Source organism: Syngnathoides biaculeatus, chromosome 4 (assembly GCF_019802595.1).
Source record: "Syngnathoides biaculeatus isolate LvHL_M chromosome 4, ASM1980259v1, whole genome shotgun sequence".
Lineage (NCBI taxonomy): Eukaryota > Metazoa > Chordata > Actinopteri > Syngnathiformes > Syngnathidae > Syngnathoides > Syngnathoides biaculeatus.
In genome coordinates this window covers 8,117,385-8,141,834 of record NC_084643.1, presented here as the reverse complement: position 1 = coordinate 8,141,834, position 24,450 = coordinate 8,117,385, and the positions used below count along the sequence as shown (strand labels likewise).

The 24,450-nt window shown below is 41.3% G+C and overlaps 1 protein-coding gene across 8 annotated transcripts in view; it reads right to left on the bottom strand.

Annotated features, from left to right (window-relative positions):
• grid2 (glutamate receptor, ionotropic, delta 2) overlaps nt 1–24,450 on the bottom strand; it is a 491,233-nt gene that overhangs the window by 66,371 nt on the left and 400,412 nt on the right. For all 8 annotated transcript variants that reach the window (XR_009794537.1, XR_009794538.1, XR_009794536.1 and 5 more), the window contains 2 exons: nt 6,500–6,638; nt 2,292–2,487 (listed from right to left, as the gene is read on the bottom strand). Coding sequence is in view for 5 of the 8 variants with exons in the window: in XM_061816592.1 (XP_061672576.1) it covers nt 2,292–2,487; nt 6,500–6,638 (335 nt within the window). In the remaining 3 variants the exon portion in view is untranslated. The remainder of the gene's footprint in view (nt 1–2,291; nt 2,488–6,499; nt 6,639–24,450) is intronic.

The window sequence follows — 24,450 nt, the reverse complement described above, 5'->3', positions numbered from 1 at the left end:
CAAATTTTCTGAAATTCTAGAAATTTAGTTGAGGGTAAACAATACTCTAACTTACTCTCACAAACACTCAATCGGACGACTGAAATTTTTTTCATTCACATCCACTGCTGAAACACACACACACTATTGAAATGCTTTCACGCACTATTGAACTACTCTCACATTCACTTGTGAATTTTTTGGGGGGTCTCACACAACTGAACTGCTCTCTCACAAACATACAGTATCCGTTAAATTCCATCACACAAGTAAAATGCTCTCATACCTCCACACACGTTTTCATCATTAAACCTTTCCCGAACCGGGTAAAAGACGACTGAACCGCTTTCACACACACTTCTGAAATACCCACGCAACTATTTTTTTTTTTTTTTTTCCAACTCAGGTGAAATGCTCACACACAAGTGAATTTCTCTAACGCACACGAGTGGAACGCTCTCCCAGGTATCATTGAAACGTTCACATGGCAGCACACAAGTGAAAAGCTTTCATGTACATAAGAATGAAATTCTGTCTTACACATTACTCATTTTTTTTGCATTACATTACACACTTCTGAAATGCTCTCTCACTCTGCGTGAAACTTTGTTTTATACACACACTCACACAAGTGTCACATGATCAAACAGTACAAGCGAAAAGCTCTCCAACATTACACAAAAATGCGCTCCTTCAATACAATCTGGCAAACGGAAAATTTCTCAAACCTTGACTTAAATATTGTCTTGTACCAAAATACATTCAGTAGTGTGTGTAGGTGTGTGCGTGTGTGTGTGAGAGAGAGAGAGAGAGAGAGAGATGTAATATTGAATTATGTCTCTGACAGCCCCACATAGTCTCAGTTTTTTTTTATGAATACCATACAAAGCCTACAGACGTCTGCTTGCACATTCAATTATGTATTTGTGCATGAATGGGGATGTGTGAGCCTGTGTACATGTCTGCGTGCGTGCGTTTGTGTGTATGAGACAGCTGAGACGCTGACCTGTTCTGACATTTAATATTATTTTGCTGCGGGGGATGGAAAGTGAAGAGGGGAGAAAATCCATCGAGCGCGGGAGACAATAGTGACGGAGGGAGGGACGTTTAATGTGGATGCGAGTTGGGCGTAAAAGGCCCGAAAGGGGAAAAAAAGAGAGAAGGAAATGAAGGTCTCGCAGGACTCAAATAAAACAAACGGGGGTGGAGGTGGGGTGGGTGGGGGACCCTCCCGAGACGTCTAAATATATCACACGAGAAGATATCCGTGAGGACGTGTTAATGACATCATGGCCAAATAGCCTGAAGCCGGCGATGTGCTATTCAAGGTAACAGCCAGCGAATAAAAAAAAAAAAAGGAAAGGTAATGGAGAGGAGGGGAGCTACACTTGTACAAAAACCCAATTACAATCAAATTGGGATTTTGTGGAAAATGCACATTTGAAAGAAAAAAAAAAAAAGAAAAAAACGGACAGACAGCTGAAAATAGGTGTGACGGTCTGAGTGCTCCCGGCGCTGAAAAAGTCTCCTTGTGATTAACGCCCACGCGCGTATATTATGTAAACTTCCAGCCAGTCTGAAACATCCCCATCAGTGCTTGAACATGTGCGATTCGATAACATGTCGCCGAGTGTTCATGTTCGCTATGGACGTCTCAGAAAGGCGAACACACTGAATGTATATCTTTTCATCAACTTTTGTTTTAAGGTTAGGCTAGGATATAAGGTATGTTAGCTACCTCTATGTAGAATTAGGGGAACTACGAGACTGGGAGATTTCCCAGTAAGCGTCTGCTACGTACCCAGAGTTCCCCTGTTACTAACGCATGCGCATTCATAACAGGGAGACTTTTCGGCACAGGGGAGCGCTCAGACTGTCCCACCGGACTTTGGACACCACATGGTTTAGAGGTAAGGTACTGCTGTAGCTAACGTTAGCATGTGAGTTGATTGCTCTCAAATCTACTGAAAGTTTGGTACAGTTCACACGAAAACCAACGGCTTGACGTCATCCATATGTGTGTGTTTTTGTGTACAAAGATAGATGATAGATAGATGGAGATGGATAGATAGATGGAGATGGATAGATAGATGGAGATAGATGGAGATAGATAGATAGATAGATAGATAGATAGATAGATAGATAGATAGATAGATAGATAGATAGATAGATAGATAGATAGATAGATAGATAGATAGATAGATAGATAGATAGATAGATAGATAGATAGATAGATAGATAGATAGATAGATAGTTTTGATGTCCCCAACAGGGACGTAGACAACCTCTGAACTCGAAAATTCTCTCCTCACCTTTCGGATGCCTTCCTTGGACTCCTCCACGTTGTTGTCGGCTCCTCCCGTGCGGTTGATCATCCGCCACATCTGGGCGTACATGGGGTCTCTCTCGAAGGGGTTCATGGCCTTGGAGCGAACCTGGTCGTACACCGCAGAGTCCAGCACCGTGCCGTAGGGAAGCTCCGTCTGCTTGGACAGGTCCTGGAGGGACCTGGGGCAGGGAAGAGGTCACACGGGTTTGGTTTGATCATAAAAGTTGGGGAATCTAATGAAGGGTTTAGTTTCAAAACTGCAGATGGGAAGGACTTTTTTGCAAGTGACGGTAGGCGAGAACGAGAGAGCGAGAGGGAGCGAGACAACATATTTAAAGGCACAGCCCGCAAATGTACTCCAGTGTGCATGTACGAGACTTTTGGCTTGATTACACATGATGCAACCAGTTAAAATATTCTCTAAGTTTTTATGAATATATTTTACAATATACTATTAGTTTTCTTTACTAAGATCTTTTGAAAAAGTGGTGTTTTGGGAGGACTGCAACAGATTAATTGCATTTTCCATCAAATGTATTGCTGAAATATGTTTCGAGATATATGGGTGTTTTCAAATAAGAGCATGATTACAGAACATATAAAATTCATATCTCAAGGGACCACTGTACAGTCATTTTTTAAAAATGTATTTCTATCTCAACCTACTTTATTTTTGTCTGCACGTCACGTTAAGGGCATATTTAGCAGGAGGCACAATTTATGGCGGTGGCAATTACAAGGATGCTCGCTCACAAAGACGCTACCGTGTTTACGGAAGGTCCTAAACCGTAACCCTCGTCAACCGTCTCCCTGACCCGTCTTAACAAACGACTTTGAACATTTTCATTTGCGTCGCTGTTAACACGGCTTTTATTGCATTGGGTTAATCGCCGCTTTAACAGTCAGCGCCTCGCACAAAAGTCCTTCGGGAATGCAATACGCCTGAGATTTTTCTCCCTGTTGTTTCCCGGTGTTTGCTCGCTATATGTACAGTTGTTTCTTTCGGGGTCGCCACAGCGTGTCATCTCAGATGAACGCACATATATGTTTGGCCCAATTTTTACGCCGGATGCCCTTCCTGACGCAGGGATTGGAGGCCCCAGTGGGATACGAACCCACAACCCCTGGTTTACCAAACCAGTGCTCTAACCACTGAGCTACTGGGCCTCCTTGCTCGCTATATGTACAATGTAAATGGTAAAAGTCTACCCGGCAGTCAAACCTGCAAATTGGACCACGATGCATTAATTACAAAGCAACTTGTAAAGTTGGAATCCAAAGTGAGTTTCATAAGCACAGTTATGTAATCTTTTAACGTTACATGAAAGTTGAAAAAGACATTAACCGCTCTAAAGATAGATATTCAAATGCTTGACAGACACATAATGGTGAGGAAACAAGAAAAGTCACATTTACAGGGTAGTGGTGGAATGGATAATTATAGCAAGAAGTCGAAAAAGCTTAAAAAAAAAAAAGCCAAAGCACAAAGGATGCCTCTTCCACTTCAAAGTTGTCTGATTTTTGAGGCATATTTTTCACTTTATTTTTCATATTTCATTTATCATGAGGATGATTTATTTTAATCAGGATATAATGCATTCTTCTACTGTACAAAAAAAGGATAATTTACTAATTCTAAATAAATAAATAAATAAATAAATAAATAAACTTTATTGTGTGGTGCTTATTGCAATAATTCATTTAGGGATACAAGAAGAAACAATTATACGAAGCTGACATTAAGAGTGTCAAGGCTTAAACGTCTTTTGAAAGCAAGCCGAAGCAATATTTCGTCCAATCATGATGAACCAATTTCTCATTTTGCAAGAAAGATGAGATTGTAAAGCAATGACGCACGGAATGCACTCGAGACGGCCTTCCAACAAATGCTGCAGCTGCATCGAGACAATAGTTATTCTCTTAATTACAACTCAAACATGGTCATCTTTTTTTTTTTTTTTGCTCCTCCACATTGTACTCTCTCTCTCCCACTCTCTCTAATCCACCTCCTCTTGCTCTCTTTTTCCGGAAAGATCTGCGGTGAAATTGAGGGTAAACATCCAAGCATGAAATTGACCAGAAAGCCTCCTGAACGCTCAGTTCTTATTTCATTTCCACAATAAAACAAATGACATCAAAAGTTAAGAGAAACCATATTACTTCTGCTAACTTTTCCTTAAGACATGGAGAAGAACAGTGGCCTTTTCTTCCGCTCCCGTCTGCCCTTTTCACTCCCTGCGGAGTTGATTTGAGAGGAGGCCTCTAGGTGTACAAATCACAAATTAAAATGTGCACGTGTCCGTTGATTAGTTGATGAAATACCTTCCTACCCTCCTTGTTATCCAACCAAACTGTCTCCAATACATTAGAGTACCAACCTACCGAGTTAACCAACTGTTAGATTTATTGTTTTGTCATACATTTGTTTCTATCATCTTTGCCCGAATCATTCTCTTTGTGAACGAGTGTGACCTGGAGTGCGACCCAGCGACATCTGGAGGTGATGCACCCCCTTGCAGACTTCAAAGCAGATACAGCTCAACACCATAAACACTGCTGATCTCTAGCAGGTTTATTAGGACAATGCTGCACCTTTGAAGAAATGCTTACTGAAGTATTCATGTTGGTGTTGGTATTGCCATCTGTTCCTCCATTTGTTTTGCAATCTTGTAACCTTTTGTCTTGAGAAACTACTAAAAAGGGGGACACCGATAAGGCTGACTCAGAACGGGCGTCGGAGTTGCAGCTGGTCAAACCTGTCTCTCCCCGTACGGGCCAAATTGAAGACCTCTTTTGTCCTTTCATTTTCATATTTAGTCCAGCGGTTGGGTTTAAACCCAACATTTACCATCCTAACTGATTGTCTACGACCCTAATGGACCTACTTACTTACTGTATTTGCCCGACTACTGCTTCCATCCCTCCAGTCTCCTCTCCCTTCTCACCCTACCTACCGACTCGCTGATCTGGACACCAGACAGCAAACTAGCCAAACCCACCGAGACTCCCTTCCTACCTAATCAACCAACCAACTAAATCTGTCAACCGACCTACACACCTGCCTACCTAACCTTCCTGTCTGCTTACATCCATTCCTCGATTCTTCCCTACATAGCCATTCCCCTACTTCCCTGCCAACCTTCCCATCTAATTGCTTACCCATCTACCGATCCAACCAACCTACGCACCTTGAACGGCGTGGACGAATCAGACAAGCTAACTAATGTGTATTTCATCGTCTCTCACTGTCGTGGGGTGACTTGGTGAAGCAGCGTGTGGTTCATTGCTCAAGGGTATTCTTGTAACCAAGTTTACTTCTTCAGACAACTCACGACCATACTTGAACATGTCACAGTGCCCCCTCTTTCTTCCTCATTCCGGCAACCATCCACGTGAGGTAGTAATTATGCCTCTAAAGACCCCGGAAGAGTAAACACATTCCAGATAATGCGTGAAAATTTATGGAAAACCTTAATTTGCCCGGCGGAAGCCAGCAGAGAGGCACTTGTTAATGGCGGCACATTTTCAGGCAGACAAGACAAAATGGAGCAGCAATGTGAATTTGGGCGACATTAAATGAAAATCTATACGAACGAAGCAAACATACGGACAGACGCAAATCTAGAGTGAAAATAATGAATGCCGAGGTAGACGGGCGCAGGCGGCCCGAGCGGATGTTTGGGAATGCTGATTAATTCGATGAGAGATGAATACTTCCGAGTGCCACCAGGAAACAAGTGCAGGCAAAACACGCCGTCATCAGAATAGATAAACACGAGGCGCAGAGATAGACGGAGAGGGAGGGAAAAAACACAGCGAGAGCATGTGTGCGTGTTCTTGCCTTTCATTGTGTAGCACACGTTTTGACGCACATTTATCGTGTGGACATTTTGGCTTTTTGTGCGTGTGCGCGCAACATGAAACGAACATGCTTCTCACTCCTCTCCTCATTGGGGTGATGCCATCTTCGTGTTTGACCGACAGAATTTCCAAGATTCAAACACAAACACAACAGGAGGGGTAAACTTTAGAAACAACAAATTACAATCCTCTGTGAAGGCAAGGAAGAATGTGGGCTTGAGAGTGGCATAGGGGGATGGACAATATACGTGGCCTCAAAGGCAAAAATAAATGCCACGGTGGATTATTAAAAACATACAAAAACACACAAACAATCGTTAAGACACTCACTGTATAGAGTTCTCGATGCGTGTGATGGTGAGGAATGCCGCTAAATTGGCTGTGTAGGAGGAAATGACGATGAGGGCGAACATCCACCAAACGCCCATCATCATCCTTGTCGCCAGGGTGGTGTAGGGCACTTCTCCACCTAGAAATACACAAACATTAAGAAAATATGCATACAGAAAAGGTCAGTTTTACCGCACAAACGGAAGCAAGCAAATCCACATGAGTGTGCGAAAGCGCATTTAATTCAATTTGGATTCCTTTCGAGCACGGGTGTCAAACTCAAGGCCCTAGGGGGGCCAGATCCGGCCCGCCGCATGATTTTATGTGGCCCGCGATGCCAAACTAGAGTGACAATTTCAATTTTTCCTGTCAAAACTTGCATAAAAAAATTCAAACTGTCATGCATCATAAATGATAAAGTTGAGATATTCCAAGCATTTTTTTGTGTTACCAAACATGAATAGTTGAAAAAACACATTGCCTTTGATTTCTGATTCCAAAAGTAGATCATAAATTGATGATGTAAATACGATGAGACGATTAAATATTTGTATTGGTTCGCAGTCATAATGGAGGGAGGGAAACTGGAACCACAATGTGGCCCGCAAGAAAAAATGTGTTTGACACCCCTGCTTTAGAAACTCAATTATATGATAAAATAAATTGGAAATAATTTGGAGGTCAGAGTGAAGAGAGAGAGAGAGAGAGAGAGAGAGAGAAAGAAACAAGTCTGGAGTCAGAAACATGCTATTTTTGGTACAGTAACAGTATTTTTTGCTAATTTGAAACTAGAAACTTGACAACAACGTCACCATGACCAAGCACACCGGGTTTGAATATAATGTGAAACTTTTTCAAACTTTTGCAGGTATGTTTTCTATTTATTTACAATAACGTTGTACTGGACGAGGCATTTTAGGCCATGGAAAACAACTGAGAAAAAAACCAAAAAGCACGGAAGTCCTTCGGAAATTGCGCTTAGTCGTACTGGTAGCCGTGGCTCACTGATGAGGTTCAGACCAACAACCAAACACCCCTCTCAAAAATGCAACTTCTCAGTAATACATGACACCCACCCATATAATCCCACGTTGTGTTTATCTTCTGGCCCTCTGCCGCATTGCTTTATTCCCCTTCTATCTGTTCCACCTTTAAACTCGGAGCGCTGCTGCTTCTCTAACTTTCCATTCTATTCAAATTTGTCCTCCTCCATGTTATCTCTCTCTCTCTCTCTCTCTCCCCGCCAATGTATTTGGTGCTGACATCGTGTTTTTTAGCACAATCTTGAGGACGGCCCGATACGCGGTGCTTTACAGCCACTTCACACACTCCATCTGCATGATTTTATGTCAGCCTCATATGACATCGCATATTACAAGTGGCGTACGCAAAGCGCCGCATGGGAAGATGCATCGAGCCTGCTTTCCCCATGGAGGATTGATATCACGGTCACATCAATAAATCAGAACGCCAATAGCGTTGATCTGTGTACAACTAGAGTAGAATAGAACAGCCCATATGGAACTGAGAGTGGGATACGAGGGGAAGTCGTCGATTATCCACCGTATCTATCCTGCTTAGCATGTTCAGGGTCACATGAAACAGAACATGAGAATGATGCACGCCTTTTTTCAGCCTTTCCACACTTTTCATTTATCATGCACAAAAACGAACACAAACTTGATGACTCACGCAAGCTCAAAGCAAAGCAAATTTATTTGTATAGCGCATTTCATACACGAGGTAACGCAACGTGCTTTACATGACGAAAGGCATTTGAAAACAAAAAGATAAAACATTTCAAATGGGATAAAAACCATAAAAATGACAAACAATATTAAAAAAACACAATTGAAATCGCATAACTGTGCGTCAATTCCATAGCTATGGTAGTCAACATTCAAGTTTTGAAGAATTTGACCCAAGGGTAGCATATACAGGCTGAGCAGGAGAGGTCCAAGAACTGACCCTTGAGGGACCCCATAGGTCATTTCTCAAAGAATAAGTCTAGCATTCCTCGGTATGTTATTGGTGGTCACTCCGAAATTGAGCTATGAGATTTTGGTCAGGCGGCACGATGGATCAGCTGGTAATGCGTTGGCCTCACATTTCTGAGGTCCCTGGTTCAATCCCGGACCCGCCTGTGTGAAGTTTGCATGTTCTCCACGTGCCTGCGTGGCTTTTCTCTGGGCACTCCGGTTTCCTCCCACATCCCAAAAACATGCAAAATTAATTGGATTCTCTAAATTGCCCCGAGGTGTGATTGTGAGTGCCTGCGATTGGCTAAGAAAATGAATGGATTCTGGCCATTTTTTTTCCCTCCATATTTGATCAAGTCTTACCAAGTTTTCTCACCGTCTATGACAGAATCCATGACGGGGCGATGGGGGGAATATTTGTCTCTTCCTTTGCAGTCAATAATCGATGGGTTCCCTCACATTTCGCTTTTTTCAGAAGAAATGCGGCGGTCACGCAGCTTTGAACACGTTTGTTCCCGCCGTAGCTCCCCAGCCACCGAGTTACCTTTGTGTAGGAAATGTGCGATATAAATTCATGTGCTTAGCTTTGCCAAGGTCCATTGAAAAGTCTTCAATGACCTGGCCCCTATTTTCGGTCGTCAATGAACCGAGCGAATGTTTTAGGTCTTCTAAAAACCATCCAGATATTTTAAGACTTCAGTGAACCTAAGACATGGTTTTAGTTTTCAGTGAATCTAATATGGGTTTATTTATAGAAAACTGAAGGTAATTTGCTGTTCAGTAAAATCAAGTTTTAGAGTCATCACTGGAACAAGTATGGATTCATCCATTATCTTTGTCGCTTATCCTCATGAGGGTCACGGGGACTGCTAGAGCCCATCCCAGGTGCCAACGGGCAGGAGCCGGGGTACACCCTGATCTGGTTGCCAGCTAATCGCAGGGCACATCGAGACTAACAGCTGCACTCACAATCACACCTACGTGCAATTTAGAGTGTCCAATTAATTTTGCATGTTTTGGGGATGTGGGAGGAAACCCGAGTGCCTGGAGGAAACGTGGGGAGAACATGCAAACTCCACGCAGGCGGGTCTGGGACTGAACCCAGGACCTCAGAACTGTGAGGCCAACGCTTTACCAGCTGATCCACCATGCCGCCTGAACAAGTATACATATTCAAAATCTTAGATGACGCTGAATTTCTGATGTTAGTCTTGGATGCACCAAATATACACTTTAGACTAAAATGATCCAATGGACATAACATACATGTTTAGTCTTTAATAAACTTTAACCAAAACATACAGTACATGCGTTTCTGAGGCTTTAAATAACCGAACATATGTATTTAGTTTTCAATAAACACAACGGACATTTTTCGTTTTCGAAGTACCTAAAGTACATTTTGAGTCTTTTATGAAGTGAACATACTGTGTGGTAGCCTCACTCCACAGAGTGTAAACAACATTTCCCCTCAAGGTTTTGAAGCATAGAATAAATAAATAAGTACACATCTTCCGCAATTGTTACCTGCGGTCTTATAGATCAAAAATGAAATGAGCAAATGATGTTTTCTGATTAATGAAGTATTCATGAGAAAGGATGATATGAAAGACCAACGGGAATGGGAATCTTTCCCCCGACGGAAGTACGCACGACCATCAGAGGACCCGCGGAACTGAAGCAGAGAACAGCCACCGTGTTGCGCCAAAGAACAATTTTCATGTTGATTTTCAGGCAACACGAGCAAATTCAATGAAATATGTAATACAGCTGGGAGTGTCTGCCTGCCTCTGCGTGTTGAAAAATTTTGAAGGTGCGCTAAGCTACTCTTAGAGCGTCATCAAATATTAAAAAGCGCACAGCGGCTGTGTTGTCCCGGATTCTAAGCAACAGCGGCAACGGCGTTCTTTATGTCGAGCTGTTTTGTATGGCGCAGCGTTTGGCCTCCATCCGAATGAGTCGGGAAAATGATGGGTTGTGTTTACGTGAATTTTGATTCGGCTGGAAATGTTGTTTTAGCGATAGCGTAAACCTCCGTCTATCTCGGCCCGGTTATATCACAGATTTTTCCGTTTAAAGTATCAAAAATGTTTTCGTGTTGAAATATGTTAACGTGATTCAAAAGCGGTTAAGAAGAAATTCAAAGCATATTTCATGTTTTCACTAAAGAGTTGATTAAAATTGAGAGAAGTGTATAAATGTCATTAATGTTGCTAACACATTCTTCGTCTTTTGACATTTTCCAGTGTGATTTCCATCCATAAAGTTAATATCTTATCTAAAACGATCGACTCTAATGTACAGAGGGTATCTTATCTTAAATATATTTGAAAATATAGGGTTCGGGCAGCACAGTGGAGCAGGTGTAGTGTGTTGGCCTCACTGTTCTGAGGACCGGGGTTCAAATCCCGGAGTGGAGTTTGCATGTTCTCTGGGCACTCCGGTTTTCTCCCACATCCCAAAAACATGCACAACAACAACGCTGTGCCCTGCGATTGTCTGGCAACGAGTTCGGGGTGTACCCCGCCTCCTGTCTGATGATAGCTGGGATAGGATCGACTCTTATGAGGATAAGCGGCGACAAAAATGAATGGATGGAGTTAAATCATTTTTAGAAAGCACTCTGGAGGGAACCTTGAAAATATATTCTCGGTATTAAAGTCATCTACTTCTTGAGTATTAGTCATTTTTTTTTTTTACTGTATGTGACCATCCATCCTTCCATTTTCTGTACTGGTCGCAGGTAAGCAGTATAAAGATGAAAGACGAAGTAAGGTTCGGGTTTTTGTGTCCGTACATTTATTGGAATCATTCATTATGTATCATCATTTCTCGTGTATAATGTGCACCCTCAAAGTTGACCTCAAAATTCTGAGGATGGATGGATATACAGTCCTAGTATGACATTAAATTACCGGGAATCTATTTGGGTTTTGGTTATGAGGAAGCGGTGTTCATGAAAAATCATCTCGGTTTAACTCAATATATATATATATGCTGCATACGAACGTGTCATAATGGATGTTAATTCCATTGTATTTTAAATGTCAGAAAGTCAGTTTATTAGGTACAATTTTTTTTTTTGGGGGGGGGATCTTAGCTCGTGGTAAATAACAAGCTGAAAACGCCACATTAGAAAACGATACAATGCATTTGCCATTGTGATGAACGGTTCTATTGTATCTCTACGTAACAACACAACACCATCAGTAAACATTTAAGATAACTGCTTCTACATGGAATTTGTCATATTTATCTCCCTTTTGCAGAGTCACTGGCAATAAGTGCGTCAAGCGCGAGCACTCAGTCAACGCCGTTGTTGTGCAAAACATGCGAGCTATCATTTTGCCGGCCGTCCATAATGACGGCAATATTACAGACGGTGAAATATGAACCAGTGAATTTCACCTTGTAGAAAGAACGCTGGATGCACAGTAGACTCATATTACACATTACACAAAACATTGACTTTTTAGACATTTGGGTTGCTGGAGCAACTTCCCACCCATCAAGTGGGAGGGGCTAATCAACATAATAATCACAATATCCACAATACATTTGCACACGAGACCATCAGCTTGGCCAGGTGAAGATCCAAAGCCACTGTCTGAAATGCCGTCATGGAGGGGGAAAAAAACCAACAGGTGCGACACCCCTGCTTCTCAAAGCCAAAAGGTAAGCAGAGCTGCATTGTTTTTCGTTATATCAAAGAGAATAGCTTTGGCTTCTGAGAAGCGACACATACTTCAATGCTCAGTGAAGTTGGTGGACGGGTGCGAAGTGAGTGAAAATGCTTTCATTTATCTCTTTTTGTATCGGAACTTCCCTTTTTCCACAAATGGAAGTTGTTCTAGTCGCAAGTCTTGTCCGCCACCAGTGGTTGTCAGAAGTGCTTGATTTCAGAAAAGTAGGACATGGGGTATAAAGTGTCCTGTCATTCTGAATACAGCGTGTTTTCTGACCAAAAATGATTTTTTGTTTATTTCAAGAAAGCCTGAAAAAGGATAAAATGCCTCCTTCAATGTACTAATTTTCAACTATAATGCCAACGTTTGGTACGATATCACCAGGAGTGTGCGGTCGGTATCCTTTATACGGCAGAATAATATCTTTGAATGCGTAGACAGGTTCATATTTCTGACTGAGTAATTACTGTACATTTGTGAGTAAACAGACAACCCCCCCCCTCTTTTTTTTTTTTTTAAAGTATATATATTTTGTGTGATGGCGGCATGGTGGGGCAGCTGGAATGTGTTGGCTTCACAGTTCTGGGGTCCCGGGTTCGATCCGGAGTTCGCATGTTCTCCCCGTGTCTGCGTGGGTTTTCTCCGGGCACTCCGGTTTTCTCCCACATCCCAAAAACATGCAACATTAATCAGACACTCTAATTTCCCCCTAGGTGTGGTTGTGAGTGCGGCTGTTCGTCTCTATGTGCCCTGCGATTGGCTCCAGCACCCCCCGCGACACTTGTGAGGATAAGCGGAAAAGAAAGTGGATGGATGGATGGATTTTGTGCAACGTGATTTGGGTAATGTGCTGTGAGAATTGAGAAATGTAAAATATAGTACATGCCATGGCTCAGAAAAGGTTGGGAGAAACCTAAAAAAAATGTAATTATTACAGTTAAAGTTAATTATAGTTAAATTATGGTATTTAAACTCTGGTCCCAAGTAAAACAAGAGTAGCTTCCCTGAAGTTCGCAAGGACAAAATCCCAGGAAGGTGACGCTCGAGTCTCCCTGCAGGAGGCCCCTCGGCGTGGAGGCTTTGAAGGTCCTCCTCTAGTGTCATCTCCCGACTTTGAAGGAAAAAGAATTTCTTTGAGGCAAAGTCGTCTGACAGGAAGGAGGCTTCGGGTTTGGATGCAAAGATTGTTGTCTTCAGTGTTTGCAAGCAAGGAAATCGATTCTGATGTTCACAGAAACATGAAGGTCGGGCTCACCCAAAGCTTTAATTGCCTTGGCCCATTGGCAACTCGAAATTATCTTTAGCTTTTAGAAAAAAAATGGATGTAAAATGTAAGGTGAAGAGTAAATCGTCTTTGCTATTTACAAAATATGTATAGAAATTCAAAACTTAAAATTGCTGTCTGCTGCCAGGTCGGCATAGCAAATATATTAATAAATATCATCAACTCCGTTCAACACAATAAAATTGTATTTGACGTCTCCAAAAATCTGTTCCAATAAATCTGTTAGTTTTCTTTGATTTTCATATGAAATGGTTGGTTACATCAAAGACTACATTGACTGAAGTTAAAAAAAAGAAAAAAAAAGTTTGGGGTGGTGAAGGCAAAACTTTCTTGATGATGAGAAAAAACTAAAAAGACTCAACTTAGTTTGAAGAATGTTAAAAAAGGCATATATTAGGTTAACTGTCGACTACATTTTCTTTGCAATTGTAAAACGTATGTGAAGTCCACTCAAGACTAAATTGCTTTTAATATTTATGCATTCTTTGAAGACTTGTCTTTGATGTTTATCCCCCCCCCCCCAAAAAAAAAAAACAAATCGCGAAAGAATCATTTTTCTATGTTTATACACACCCAAGATGGGTTCACTAAATTGTCTTCATTTGTTGTACAAAAACCTGCAGGTTAGGGTTATTAAGACATAATAACTTGTCTATGTTTAAAAAAAACAGTTAAGTATCTGAAAGATAAACTTTTAAAAATTCATTCAAGACGAGACTGTCCATCATATTTAAACCTGAGATGCATTTCGAGGAGTTTTTGTGAAATCTTTGCAGCATCTTGAATGAAAATGAAAAGCATGAAAATGTCGCCCATTGGGATATCACTTATTTACTGCCAAGTATGTGATTTTTCTTGAGCTTTTAGTACACAGAGGTCTAAAACTCAATTTACTTTGGGGCCACTGGGGGCAGAATCTGGCTGAGGCCGGGCCGCAGGTGCACATACACATGCACGCAGTTTAATTCGAAATTTAAATAATATCCAATCTTCATAACACGAAATAAGAAAAGCAAGGATGGTGGCGTTGACGAGTTGTGTGCAAAATTAACTCGTAAAACTTTCCACGGCAACGCTGCTGTAAATTTCACTCAATGAAAAATGTTTCTCTGGTGGAAACGATGTAACGACCCCCGAGAGCCATAAACCCAACCGTGATCAGTAGGTTCATCAGCTCCGCAAACAAAATTGTGAAAGTGCCATTTATTAAAAAAAAAAAAAAAAAACTCTAGGGCTGCACAGACAAACTTTCATATTAAGGTAAGGGCCACAAAATATCATCTCACGGGCCGTAAATGGCCCTCGGCCTGCCAGTTGGAGACCCCTGACTGAGAGCATTTGCATGTCGACAGCTCGGATGGACTCCAGCACTCCTATGACCCTTGTAAGGATAAGCGGCTCAGAAAAAAAAATAGTCAAAAATATAAATATATAAATACATTTTCTTTAAAATAAAAAGGTTTTAGCATTATAACAATATGAACACTAAAATTATATTAACACTATGTAAAGGCTGATACCGCCATAATAACAATAGACAAACTCGTAATAATAAAATTTTCAGAATACATTATAAATACATTTTTGGGGGATACGATATCAACCCTGAGATCCCTTTAAAAGCGAAGTTATATCAAGAAAAACCTCAAATTAATGGACAAATTGATAACATAATTCATATTTTGCAGCAAATAGACTACACCGCACAAGCAGGCTTCATTCCGATCGCATGCAATGTCCTGATCCGATGAGCCAGGTGGTGACAAAAAGGCTTTCCAGAGTAATTGGACCTCAGGTTGTTATCACAGGACGAATATGAAAGCAACGCTCCTGTAATGATCAGCAAATAGTGACAAAAAAATGGACTACTATTGATTTTCCACACAAATTCGGTCGCCTCCAGCTCACAAGAAGCCTCCCCCCAAAAAACAACAAACAAGCACGCGTGCATGCTGTTTATCATTTGTTTGCCGTGAAAGGAACACGAGATGACAAATTAGTCGGGAGTTGTCGGGAGGTGTTGCGCTTCCCCACCGCAAACATTATTCCGCGAGAACCGATTCATCTCGCCTCAAACCCGACCGCCCGCCGCTCCTCCTTGTTGACGTGACGCCGTTAAAAGGGAGCCCCAGATGAGAGCCGCTTTGAAGCACTTGGGCACATTCAGGAGGTTTTTGTGTGTGTGTGTGTGTATCTGCACTGCTTTCAGATTAGTCCCCACTTGTCCCGTTTGATGACTTGCAGGATTCTTTGACTAGTTTTTTCTTTTTTTTTGTCATTTATTTGTTCCCACAGCACTAACTTGACTGAACTTGGGACAGACACAAGGCTGGGATACGCTGTTGGGGAGGAGTGGGGGTGACAATGAGTACAAAATTGGGAAGGATGTTTTCATTTTGCTCCACACCTTCACCGATAAGCCCTGGAAGCTTTTGCGGGTCGCAAAGAGACCTAATCAATGTTCCCTCTAAGCTGCGCAACTGCGCATTTGCGCACTTGTCGCGCACTTTCAGCGCAGAGAAAAACAGATCCAGTGCAGTGAACAATAGCCTGATGTTTTTGCTGCTGCTCGGCCACACCGGGCCGCACACTCTACTTCCTAGTTTACCTAACACCCCCCCCCCTCCATTTTCAAGGGGTACACTCATAATTACAAACACTGGGGTATGTGAATAGTTGAAGAAAAAGTGGTGAAAGTGGATGAACTTTTTTCTTTTTTGAGTAAAAAAGGGCTGGTCTGAAGCCAAAGTAGAAAGTGCAGGATGAGATGGTGTATAATGTTAAAATTCCACCTTGGCACAGCCTGATTTGAGGTTGAAAGCACAGATGATACAGTGCACAAAAAGCGAATTCTGTATTTTAAATAACATAACAACAACAACAACAGCAACATAACATTAACCCTAAAACTGTTAAACTTTCAACATGCATTGCGAAAGATATTCTGCAAGCAATATTTCACTTTTACACCAAGAAAAACAGACGGGGATATCATTGTGGGTTGAAACAAAAAAACATGAAACAGTTGGAAGCGACATTTCACATTTATAGTTCATAGTTGGCTTGGTATGTATTTGTATTGTAATGTATTTTTTGGTTTGTTGACAAAAAATGTTCTTAAAAATGTTCTGATGGGAATGTAATCGGAACCTTTTAATGAGCCATGTAACTTCAATGGATGACACTGATTGACCGCAGTGCATACGTCTGATGTTGCTGACAGTGGTCAAAGGGGGCGCTCACGGGCTTCGTGTGTTGCACCTAATAGTATCTTTTCACCCAGGATGGACTCTAATATATTGTGATTATTAAAAGGTTTGGATGTGATTTTAAAGGGCAACCTGACATTTATTCAAGCTTGCACGGTGACCAATTTAAACGGGATTTATCGCATCCGTGGGAGGGTGCGGCGTTGACGCACCCACACTTTCCCCTGTGAAATGCTGCAATACCCACACTTTTCCCGCCTCCAACCCCAGTTACGATTATAAGGCTTTTGATGTAGAATGATAAAAATATCGACCCACTTCGCAGCACAGATGGAGCTCAAAGTACTGACAGAGAATAAAAAAAGAACTAGACAAGTGACTTCTTTTTTTAAAGTGTTTTCGATTTAAGAGATTTATTTAAATAGCTAATGACATTTAAAACAGTTATATTTTAAGATAAAATGAAAAAGGAGGTAAACAATGTAGAACAACACTTAAATTAAGTACTTTTAATTTTTAAAAAAGAGATCTGAAAGTTGACATAAAAAAATAGGACCACCATTTAATTTTTGAATAAAGATACGTGATTTTAAAAGCTGGTGACACGGTAGACAACTATTTCGAGCGTCTGCCTCACAGTTCTGAGAAACAGGTTCAAGTCCCCGCCCCACCTGTGTAGAGTTTGCATTTTCTCCCGTGTTCCTGCACGGGTTTTCTCTGGGCAGTCCGGTTTCCTGCCCGGAGAAAACACACGCAGCCGCGGGGAGAACATGCAAACTCCACATAGGCGGCGTCGGGATATGAACCCTGGACCTCAGAACTCTGAGCCCGACACTCTAACCAGTTGCACCCCTGTGCTGCCACAATATTATTACATTTTGTTAATGTTAACTTTTAAGTACAATACAGTTGCCATGTAAAATTTGTATTTAACAACAGCAGCAATACTTTTCAATTAAAACAATAAGTACAGTTTTAACTTCTCAAAACTAAATCAAAAAGTTAATTTTCAAATTGTACATAAGGGTACAGCGGCTGAGAAAAATATTAAACACGTAAAGATCATTAAATATATATTACCGTAATTCCTGCCCTACAGAGCGCACCTGGTTATAAGCCTCGGTACACAAAAGATTTTAACGCTAACCAGGTGCGCTAATGCTAGCACCGCGCTAACTCTAGCCCTAACGCTAGCGCCGCATCACCGCATAAACTGCAGGTTTGAAAGCGTGTGAAAAAGGTCGCGGCTTGTAGGCCGGAAATTACAGTATATGTCAGATCACTTAGGCCGACTAGACTACTGTACTATAATATTGTCCCAGATGACGGTACATGCATATTTTTTTGAGGTGAAAAGAATTCTGAATCACTGCTTTAGAATAGATTGGACAGCGACTTCTTTCTGGTAAGAAGAACTATACTCCAGTCCATACATCTGCTCTGTAAAATATTGCAGGATTAAAAGCTTTGGTGTTAATTACAGTAAGACTGTGCACAATTGCCACCAAACGGACGACTAAATTTCACAATAACACTCACACGCGCAAAATTGAACTAGTCCCACAGAGTCGAGCCCAGCGGGGGAGCCGTTTAATCATTTTAGATAATGGGGGGAAAACATTGAAAGATGTCAGCATAAAAGGGAGCAGAGAACAGAGCAGACGTTTTTCTGCGAGGGAAGAGAAAGGAGGAATACATTTGATCATGTGGTGAAGAAAACCACATTTATAAAAAAAAAAAGAAAAATATTAGTGGGAACACATTATCATTGGAAAAAAAAAAGATCAGGCTCTTGCTTCCTCGCCTCACGTTTTTTTTTTTTGTTTTTTTTTTTTTTGGGGAGAAGTAATGTACTGGAACAGGCCCAAACTTTAATACGCCGGGAACACGGTCAATGTTTTTGCTCAGTCATGCGCAGACGCGAACAAGTCTGGTCGGTGCCGGCCAACTGAACAAAAGAGCTCCAATAGTTCTGTGGCGAGACTGAATGCGATGGGGGTGGTGGAGGGCAAAAAAAGTTTGACAAAAACACATTTCTGGAAGAACATTAAACAATGGAATTGTCAATGGTCAAGTAAGGTTCTCATCTCCAGCGCAAACAGACCTGTACGTAGTTTTTATAATAATGGATGGCTCTTTTGAAATTACATTTCAAAATATTTGGCCTTTGTGGCTCTCAGTCGAAAAGGTTCCCGACCCCCGATGTCTGTCGTTACATTGCCAAAAATAATCGATTAGATTGTGTTAGTTATACTTGTGCAAGGTATCGATAACTTTATCTCATAACAGCAGTTCATTAACTGCATAATGTCATCGGCTGGAGGTCATCGGACCAGGAAGTCAGGCGACCTGTTTACTCGTTTGGTCACGTGACATTTTGGCATCAGGTGACGTTCGTTTACTTCATTTCATTCTCTTTTTCGTGTACTTTTGATACAATATGGTAGTATATTTTTCATTAAAAGAATAAAAACCAAGTGGGGTTGTTTTTGGGGGATGGAATAGATTCAGATCATTTCAATTTATTTCATGGAACACGAGAGGTGGCGATTTGAGGTGTGGCGTTTATTTACCCAAGTGGACGACGGACCCTCCATTAATACGGCATTTGAGTAAAAGCATTTCGGAAAACAAGCAATCGAGTTTTAACACCAAAATGCAAAATGCAAAAGCGTCGTCTAACGGCCTCAGCTCAATCTGCGAGCCGAGTGTAATGGGTCTAATCTATGACTTCATCTTTGCCAAGTCAACATGTTCAGAAGAGGAGTGGGGCTAATAGGAATATGAGTTTCATGTGGGGAGCAGAGCAAGAAAATAGGAATTAAAACTGCACACGTTGACCCCTGGGTGCTGAAATGAGGGCTCTGTAGTCTCTAATCGGAGTTGGCTTAGTTTCTCAAGAAAGCGGGATGAAATGAAAAGATTGGAAATGCAGAATTCCCTCAGATACACGCCATAAAGTGCTCGCCATCAGCAGCCAAGTGAGTGTGTGTGTGTATGTGTGTGTGTATATATATATATATATATATATATATATATATTTTTTTTTTTTTTTCTCTCTAGCCAATGCTGTACATGAAATTGTGTCTATATCAACAGACTGACATACTATTTGCTTGGTGCACTGAGACAAAAATGGAGCAATAAGGATGCTCAGTGATGATTCCATCCAGCCAGTAGTCTATAAAAACACACTACAGGTATATATAAAGTACATACCGGGAAAACAAAACAAGCGACACAAAGCCAAATACATTTTGACAAAAAGACAACAACAAAAATATACTTTGATATAACCAAATACAGTAAAGCCTCAGTTGTCGAACGTCCCCGTTTTCGAACAAATTGGTTTTCCAGCAAAAATTTTGAGATTTTTTTGCTTCTCTTTTCGAATGAAAATCGATACTCGAACACCCCCGACAAAAACCGGAAATATCATATTGTGCAAAGCCAGACCAGCTGACCGACGTCGTTGTAAATTGCCATGCCGATGAAAAAACCCGGAAATAACATAATGCGCACGGCGGCTTTGTTTTTGTCAATTCAAACGCCGCCCCCCCACCCCCGAAAAAACAAAACAAAACGGAAATGACAACGTGTGCGGCGCAAGCAGTGCACTTTTGTTATTCTGAATAACGCAGCCTCTTTACACAGACGTGTCCCAGTAGTGACTGTTGTTTTTCTTCTTATCAAGGACAACCCTATTAACACCTAATCATGGCTCCAATGAAGGCAAGTTGCTCATTTAAAATTATTCTACACTTTTTTTTTTTAATTAAAAAAATTTTATTAAAAAAAAAGTGTACAAGGCTGGGGTCGCTACAGATACTCTACTATTTCAAGCAAAAAATAAGTATATTTCTTAAATTAGTTTATTACTGTATATAAAGTAAACTATACATGTATTTCTACTATGCAGTTTATTATCAGGAAAAGCTAAAAAATGCTTTAAAAAGCCCAACTTTTTAGGCTTGGAACGCAATATTTTTTTTCCATTCATTGTAAATGAGAAACATCAATTCGGTTTTCGAACAAAGCACTTCTCGAACCGTTTTCTGAAACGGATTGTGGTCGAGAATATGAATAAATAACACTTAAAAAAATACAATGTGTGTTCTCCATCGTGCTTTCGTGGGTTTTCTCCGGGTAATCCGGCTTCCGGCCACGTGCAAAAAAACGTCAGGTTGATAGAGCAGTAAATTGTCCATTGGTGTGAATGTGACTGAATGCTTGTCTGTACTGCACGTGCTCTGCGACTGGCTGGCGATTGGCTTAGAAACAAAGCGTCCGAATGCTGCGAGTAGAACCAGTGCAACCAATAGAGAATGTGAAAATACTTCCAAGAGACCACTTCAAGTTCACTTTGTACCCTTATACGCACATCCACACAAAAAAAGCTTTTTCACTTTTCTCAAACTTTAGGTCACTCTGACTAAACACATCTTTTAGTAATACTCATATTTGACTATCGTGTGTGTGTGTGTGTTTGTGTGTGCGCGCGAGTATGCGTGCGCCCTTCAGAGATACTTTGGCCGACTTGCTGCATCATCACTTGTAAACATTCATGAAAATTGGCTGGTTTTCCAAGCCTGAGAGAGCTTTTTCCTTCCTCGAATGAATGAGGGAAGGGTGGGCAAGCAGATTCCAGACTCCAACGGGCAAAGTGTGGAGGTCGCTGATAAAACAACACTTTTTGGGATTCTGTGGAGACTAGAAAATAACTAAATTTCCAGTTCCCCAACCTACAATGTACCCCGACGGGCATCCTCCAACTATTTATGATACTAATATGTTCAGCAAAATACGTATATAAAATAAAGTTACCAATGATTCATGCTAATTACCGTAATTTCCGGACTATAAGCCGCAACTTTTGTCACACGCTTTCAACCCTGCGGCTTATGAAGACGCAAGTTTATTGTAACTTTGCGCTTTGTGCGTGAATAAATTTAGCATGAACAGACCCTCATCATGGAAAATGCAAGAAGAAATGCATATGACGCAGCTTTCAAGTTAAAAGCAATCCAGCTGGCCGATAGAGAGGGAAATAGAGCTGCTGCACGAGAACTTGGGATAAATGAATCGATGGTGAGATACCGGAGCAACGTAAAAAGACGAAAAAAGCTTTCAGAGGTAATAAAAGCAGATGGCCTGAACCGTGTTGCTGCTGTGTTACTGCCGTGTCTCAGTGACTTTTACCGGTATGTTTTTTTTTTTTTTTTTTTTTTTTTACACAACCCTGTTTAGTGCTGTGTTACGACCGTATTGCTGCACTGTTTGGAAAGAAAAGCTAAGGTGTATTATTAAAATTTTGAAAACTCTTTCTGGGAAACCGTCTTTCTTTGTAAATATCTCATGTTTCAATGTGGGCACAGGTGGCTTACAGACAGGTGTGGCTTATGTATTTGCAAAATGTTTTTTCCTTTAAAAATGTACTGGGTGAAGTTTATAATCAGGTGCGTCTTATAGTCCAGAAATTACCAAAACATTTTGGGACCCAATGACAAAACCTAAGTATCGTTAAAAAAAAAAAAAAAAGAAAGAAAATGCGGTGAAAATGTGTCAGAGGAATATTTTAAAGTGTAAATAAAATCAAGTTTTGTTTCATTATCATTATTATTACCTATTTTCTATACATTCAAATATGATTACAAGGAGTTTAAAAAGTAAATGTATTTAAAGTATGGAGGAGGGATATTTTAATGTGTAAACTATAAAACCAATATTTCAAGTTATTCTTAAATTGTCAATGACTTTTCAACACAATTTACAATTTACTGCAATGTACGCAATTAAAACAGTCTGTTTGAAGCATGTGGGCAGGCTATTTTAAGGCTTAAACTGTTTTTTCCTCCACCTTTCTGTGAAATTTCCTCTATCACAGGCGGGTCTGGACTGTCCCGCGAACTCCCGAGATGAAAGGGCTGCACTGTGTGTGTGATTGGAGAGCTGTCCTCATGTTTAATAAGGGGACTAAAAGCCAACGGCGTTTGCCCACTCTGGGGGAAAAAAAGAAAAAGAAAGCAAGAGAGAAACAGAAAAAATATGAAAATGTATTTTTTACTGTACAAAAATAAAATATATTCTCAACCCCACCTACATTTCAAAGTAAATTAAAGTAGCAATGTGTTATGTGATCTGACATTTTCAAGCACTTTAGCATTGGTGTAAAGGTCAAGTGTCATCCCTATAAACATTCTAAATAAGATATTAAAATGAAAAATACATATAACATTATTCACCTCAATGTCTATAAGAAAAAATAAATATGAGCGGAGAGCACGTTATCTATACGCAAAGTTGCGTTAGTGTCATTCGACATCCAAGTGGTCGCCATATTGGCTGCGTCTCCTGTCCGTGACGTCACCCCGGACATTCGCCATTGAAAACACGCCGTGGCACCTGCTGTGGGAGATGAACACGGCCCTTCAGACACGGAAGCTCTTTTCGAAAAAGAGAACATCTCACAACCGAGTGAGGTTACCGGGGCAATATTACCCTATTGTTTCGAGCCATATTTAGATGATATGCGGATCACGGCGAAACCACCTTACCCGCCTGATCCACCTCCGCGCGGCGGTGATAAAAACGACACCGCCTGCGAGCGACGAGGACGCCGCAGCCCAACCGCCTCCCCGTCCGATTCAATTCCACGGCAGAGATGGGCCACCGCGGCCCAGCCGCGACGAGCCACCCCGGCCGGCAAGAACGCTGGTCGGCTCGGCCTTGTCGACTAGTATATGAATACCCAGACATCTTGCGAAAAGTCTCGTACTGGATCTGTTGGATTAGATTCAGCTCAACTCATTGTACAAAGAGACCCGTGGTGACATTGGAAACATATTTTCTGCCAGCCAGCTTCATCAGCACTTCTGTCTGACTCTTCACACTTGAACGCAACACAAATGCGACCAAGTCAGCAGAAATTTCTGCCTTTATTTACGGGCTCTTCTACACCATATGTGGATCAATACAATCTGTGTATAATATGAGAGGAACAAGCGGAGAAGCACGCATTCAAGGCTGTGTGTGTGTCTGTGTGTGTCCCCTTCATGGTGAATAGGACATTTTTGTTTGTGTAGGCAAGCATTTTGTTTCCTAGAGGGCAAAAGTTCAGCCTCGTAGGCATAGAAGAAAATAGTCTATTAGACTTCATGGCTGAGTTCAAACACCACGCTGCTTGTTTTCAATTATACGCTTTCTCCCGGCCATGCCGCCGGATCCCAAAGAGCCCATCTTGAGAAGAATTGATTTCCGGCGAAAACATGGCAAACTTTTTCCAACTGGGAAGCTGACAGTCGACTATGAAAAAAAGAAGTAAACAAGACGACGGTCGCAAGCGAAGTAGCCGAATTATGTTCATAGAAAAGCAGACAGCGTGCATGGCCGCTTTCACTACAATCTCTAAGATATTTATTTTGAAGCTTAATGATGCAGGGAGAAGAGAGGGTGGACAACTTCAAATACTTGGGGTCAACTATACAGAGCAATGGAGAGTGTGGTAAGGAGGTGAAGAAACGGGTCCAAGCGGGGTGGAACAGTTGGCGGAAGGTGTCTGGTGTTCTACGTGACAGAAGAGTCTCCGCTAGGATGAAAGGCAAGGTTGGAACAGCTGGCGGAAGGTGTCTGATGTGTTATGTGACAGAAGAGTCTCTGCTAGGACGAAGGGCAAAGTTTACAAAACAGTGGTGAGGCCGGCCATGATGTACGGTTTAGAGACAGTGGGACTGAAGAAACAACAGGAAGCAGAAATGAAGATGTTGAGGTTCTCGCTCGGAGTGAGCAGGTTGGA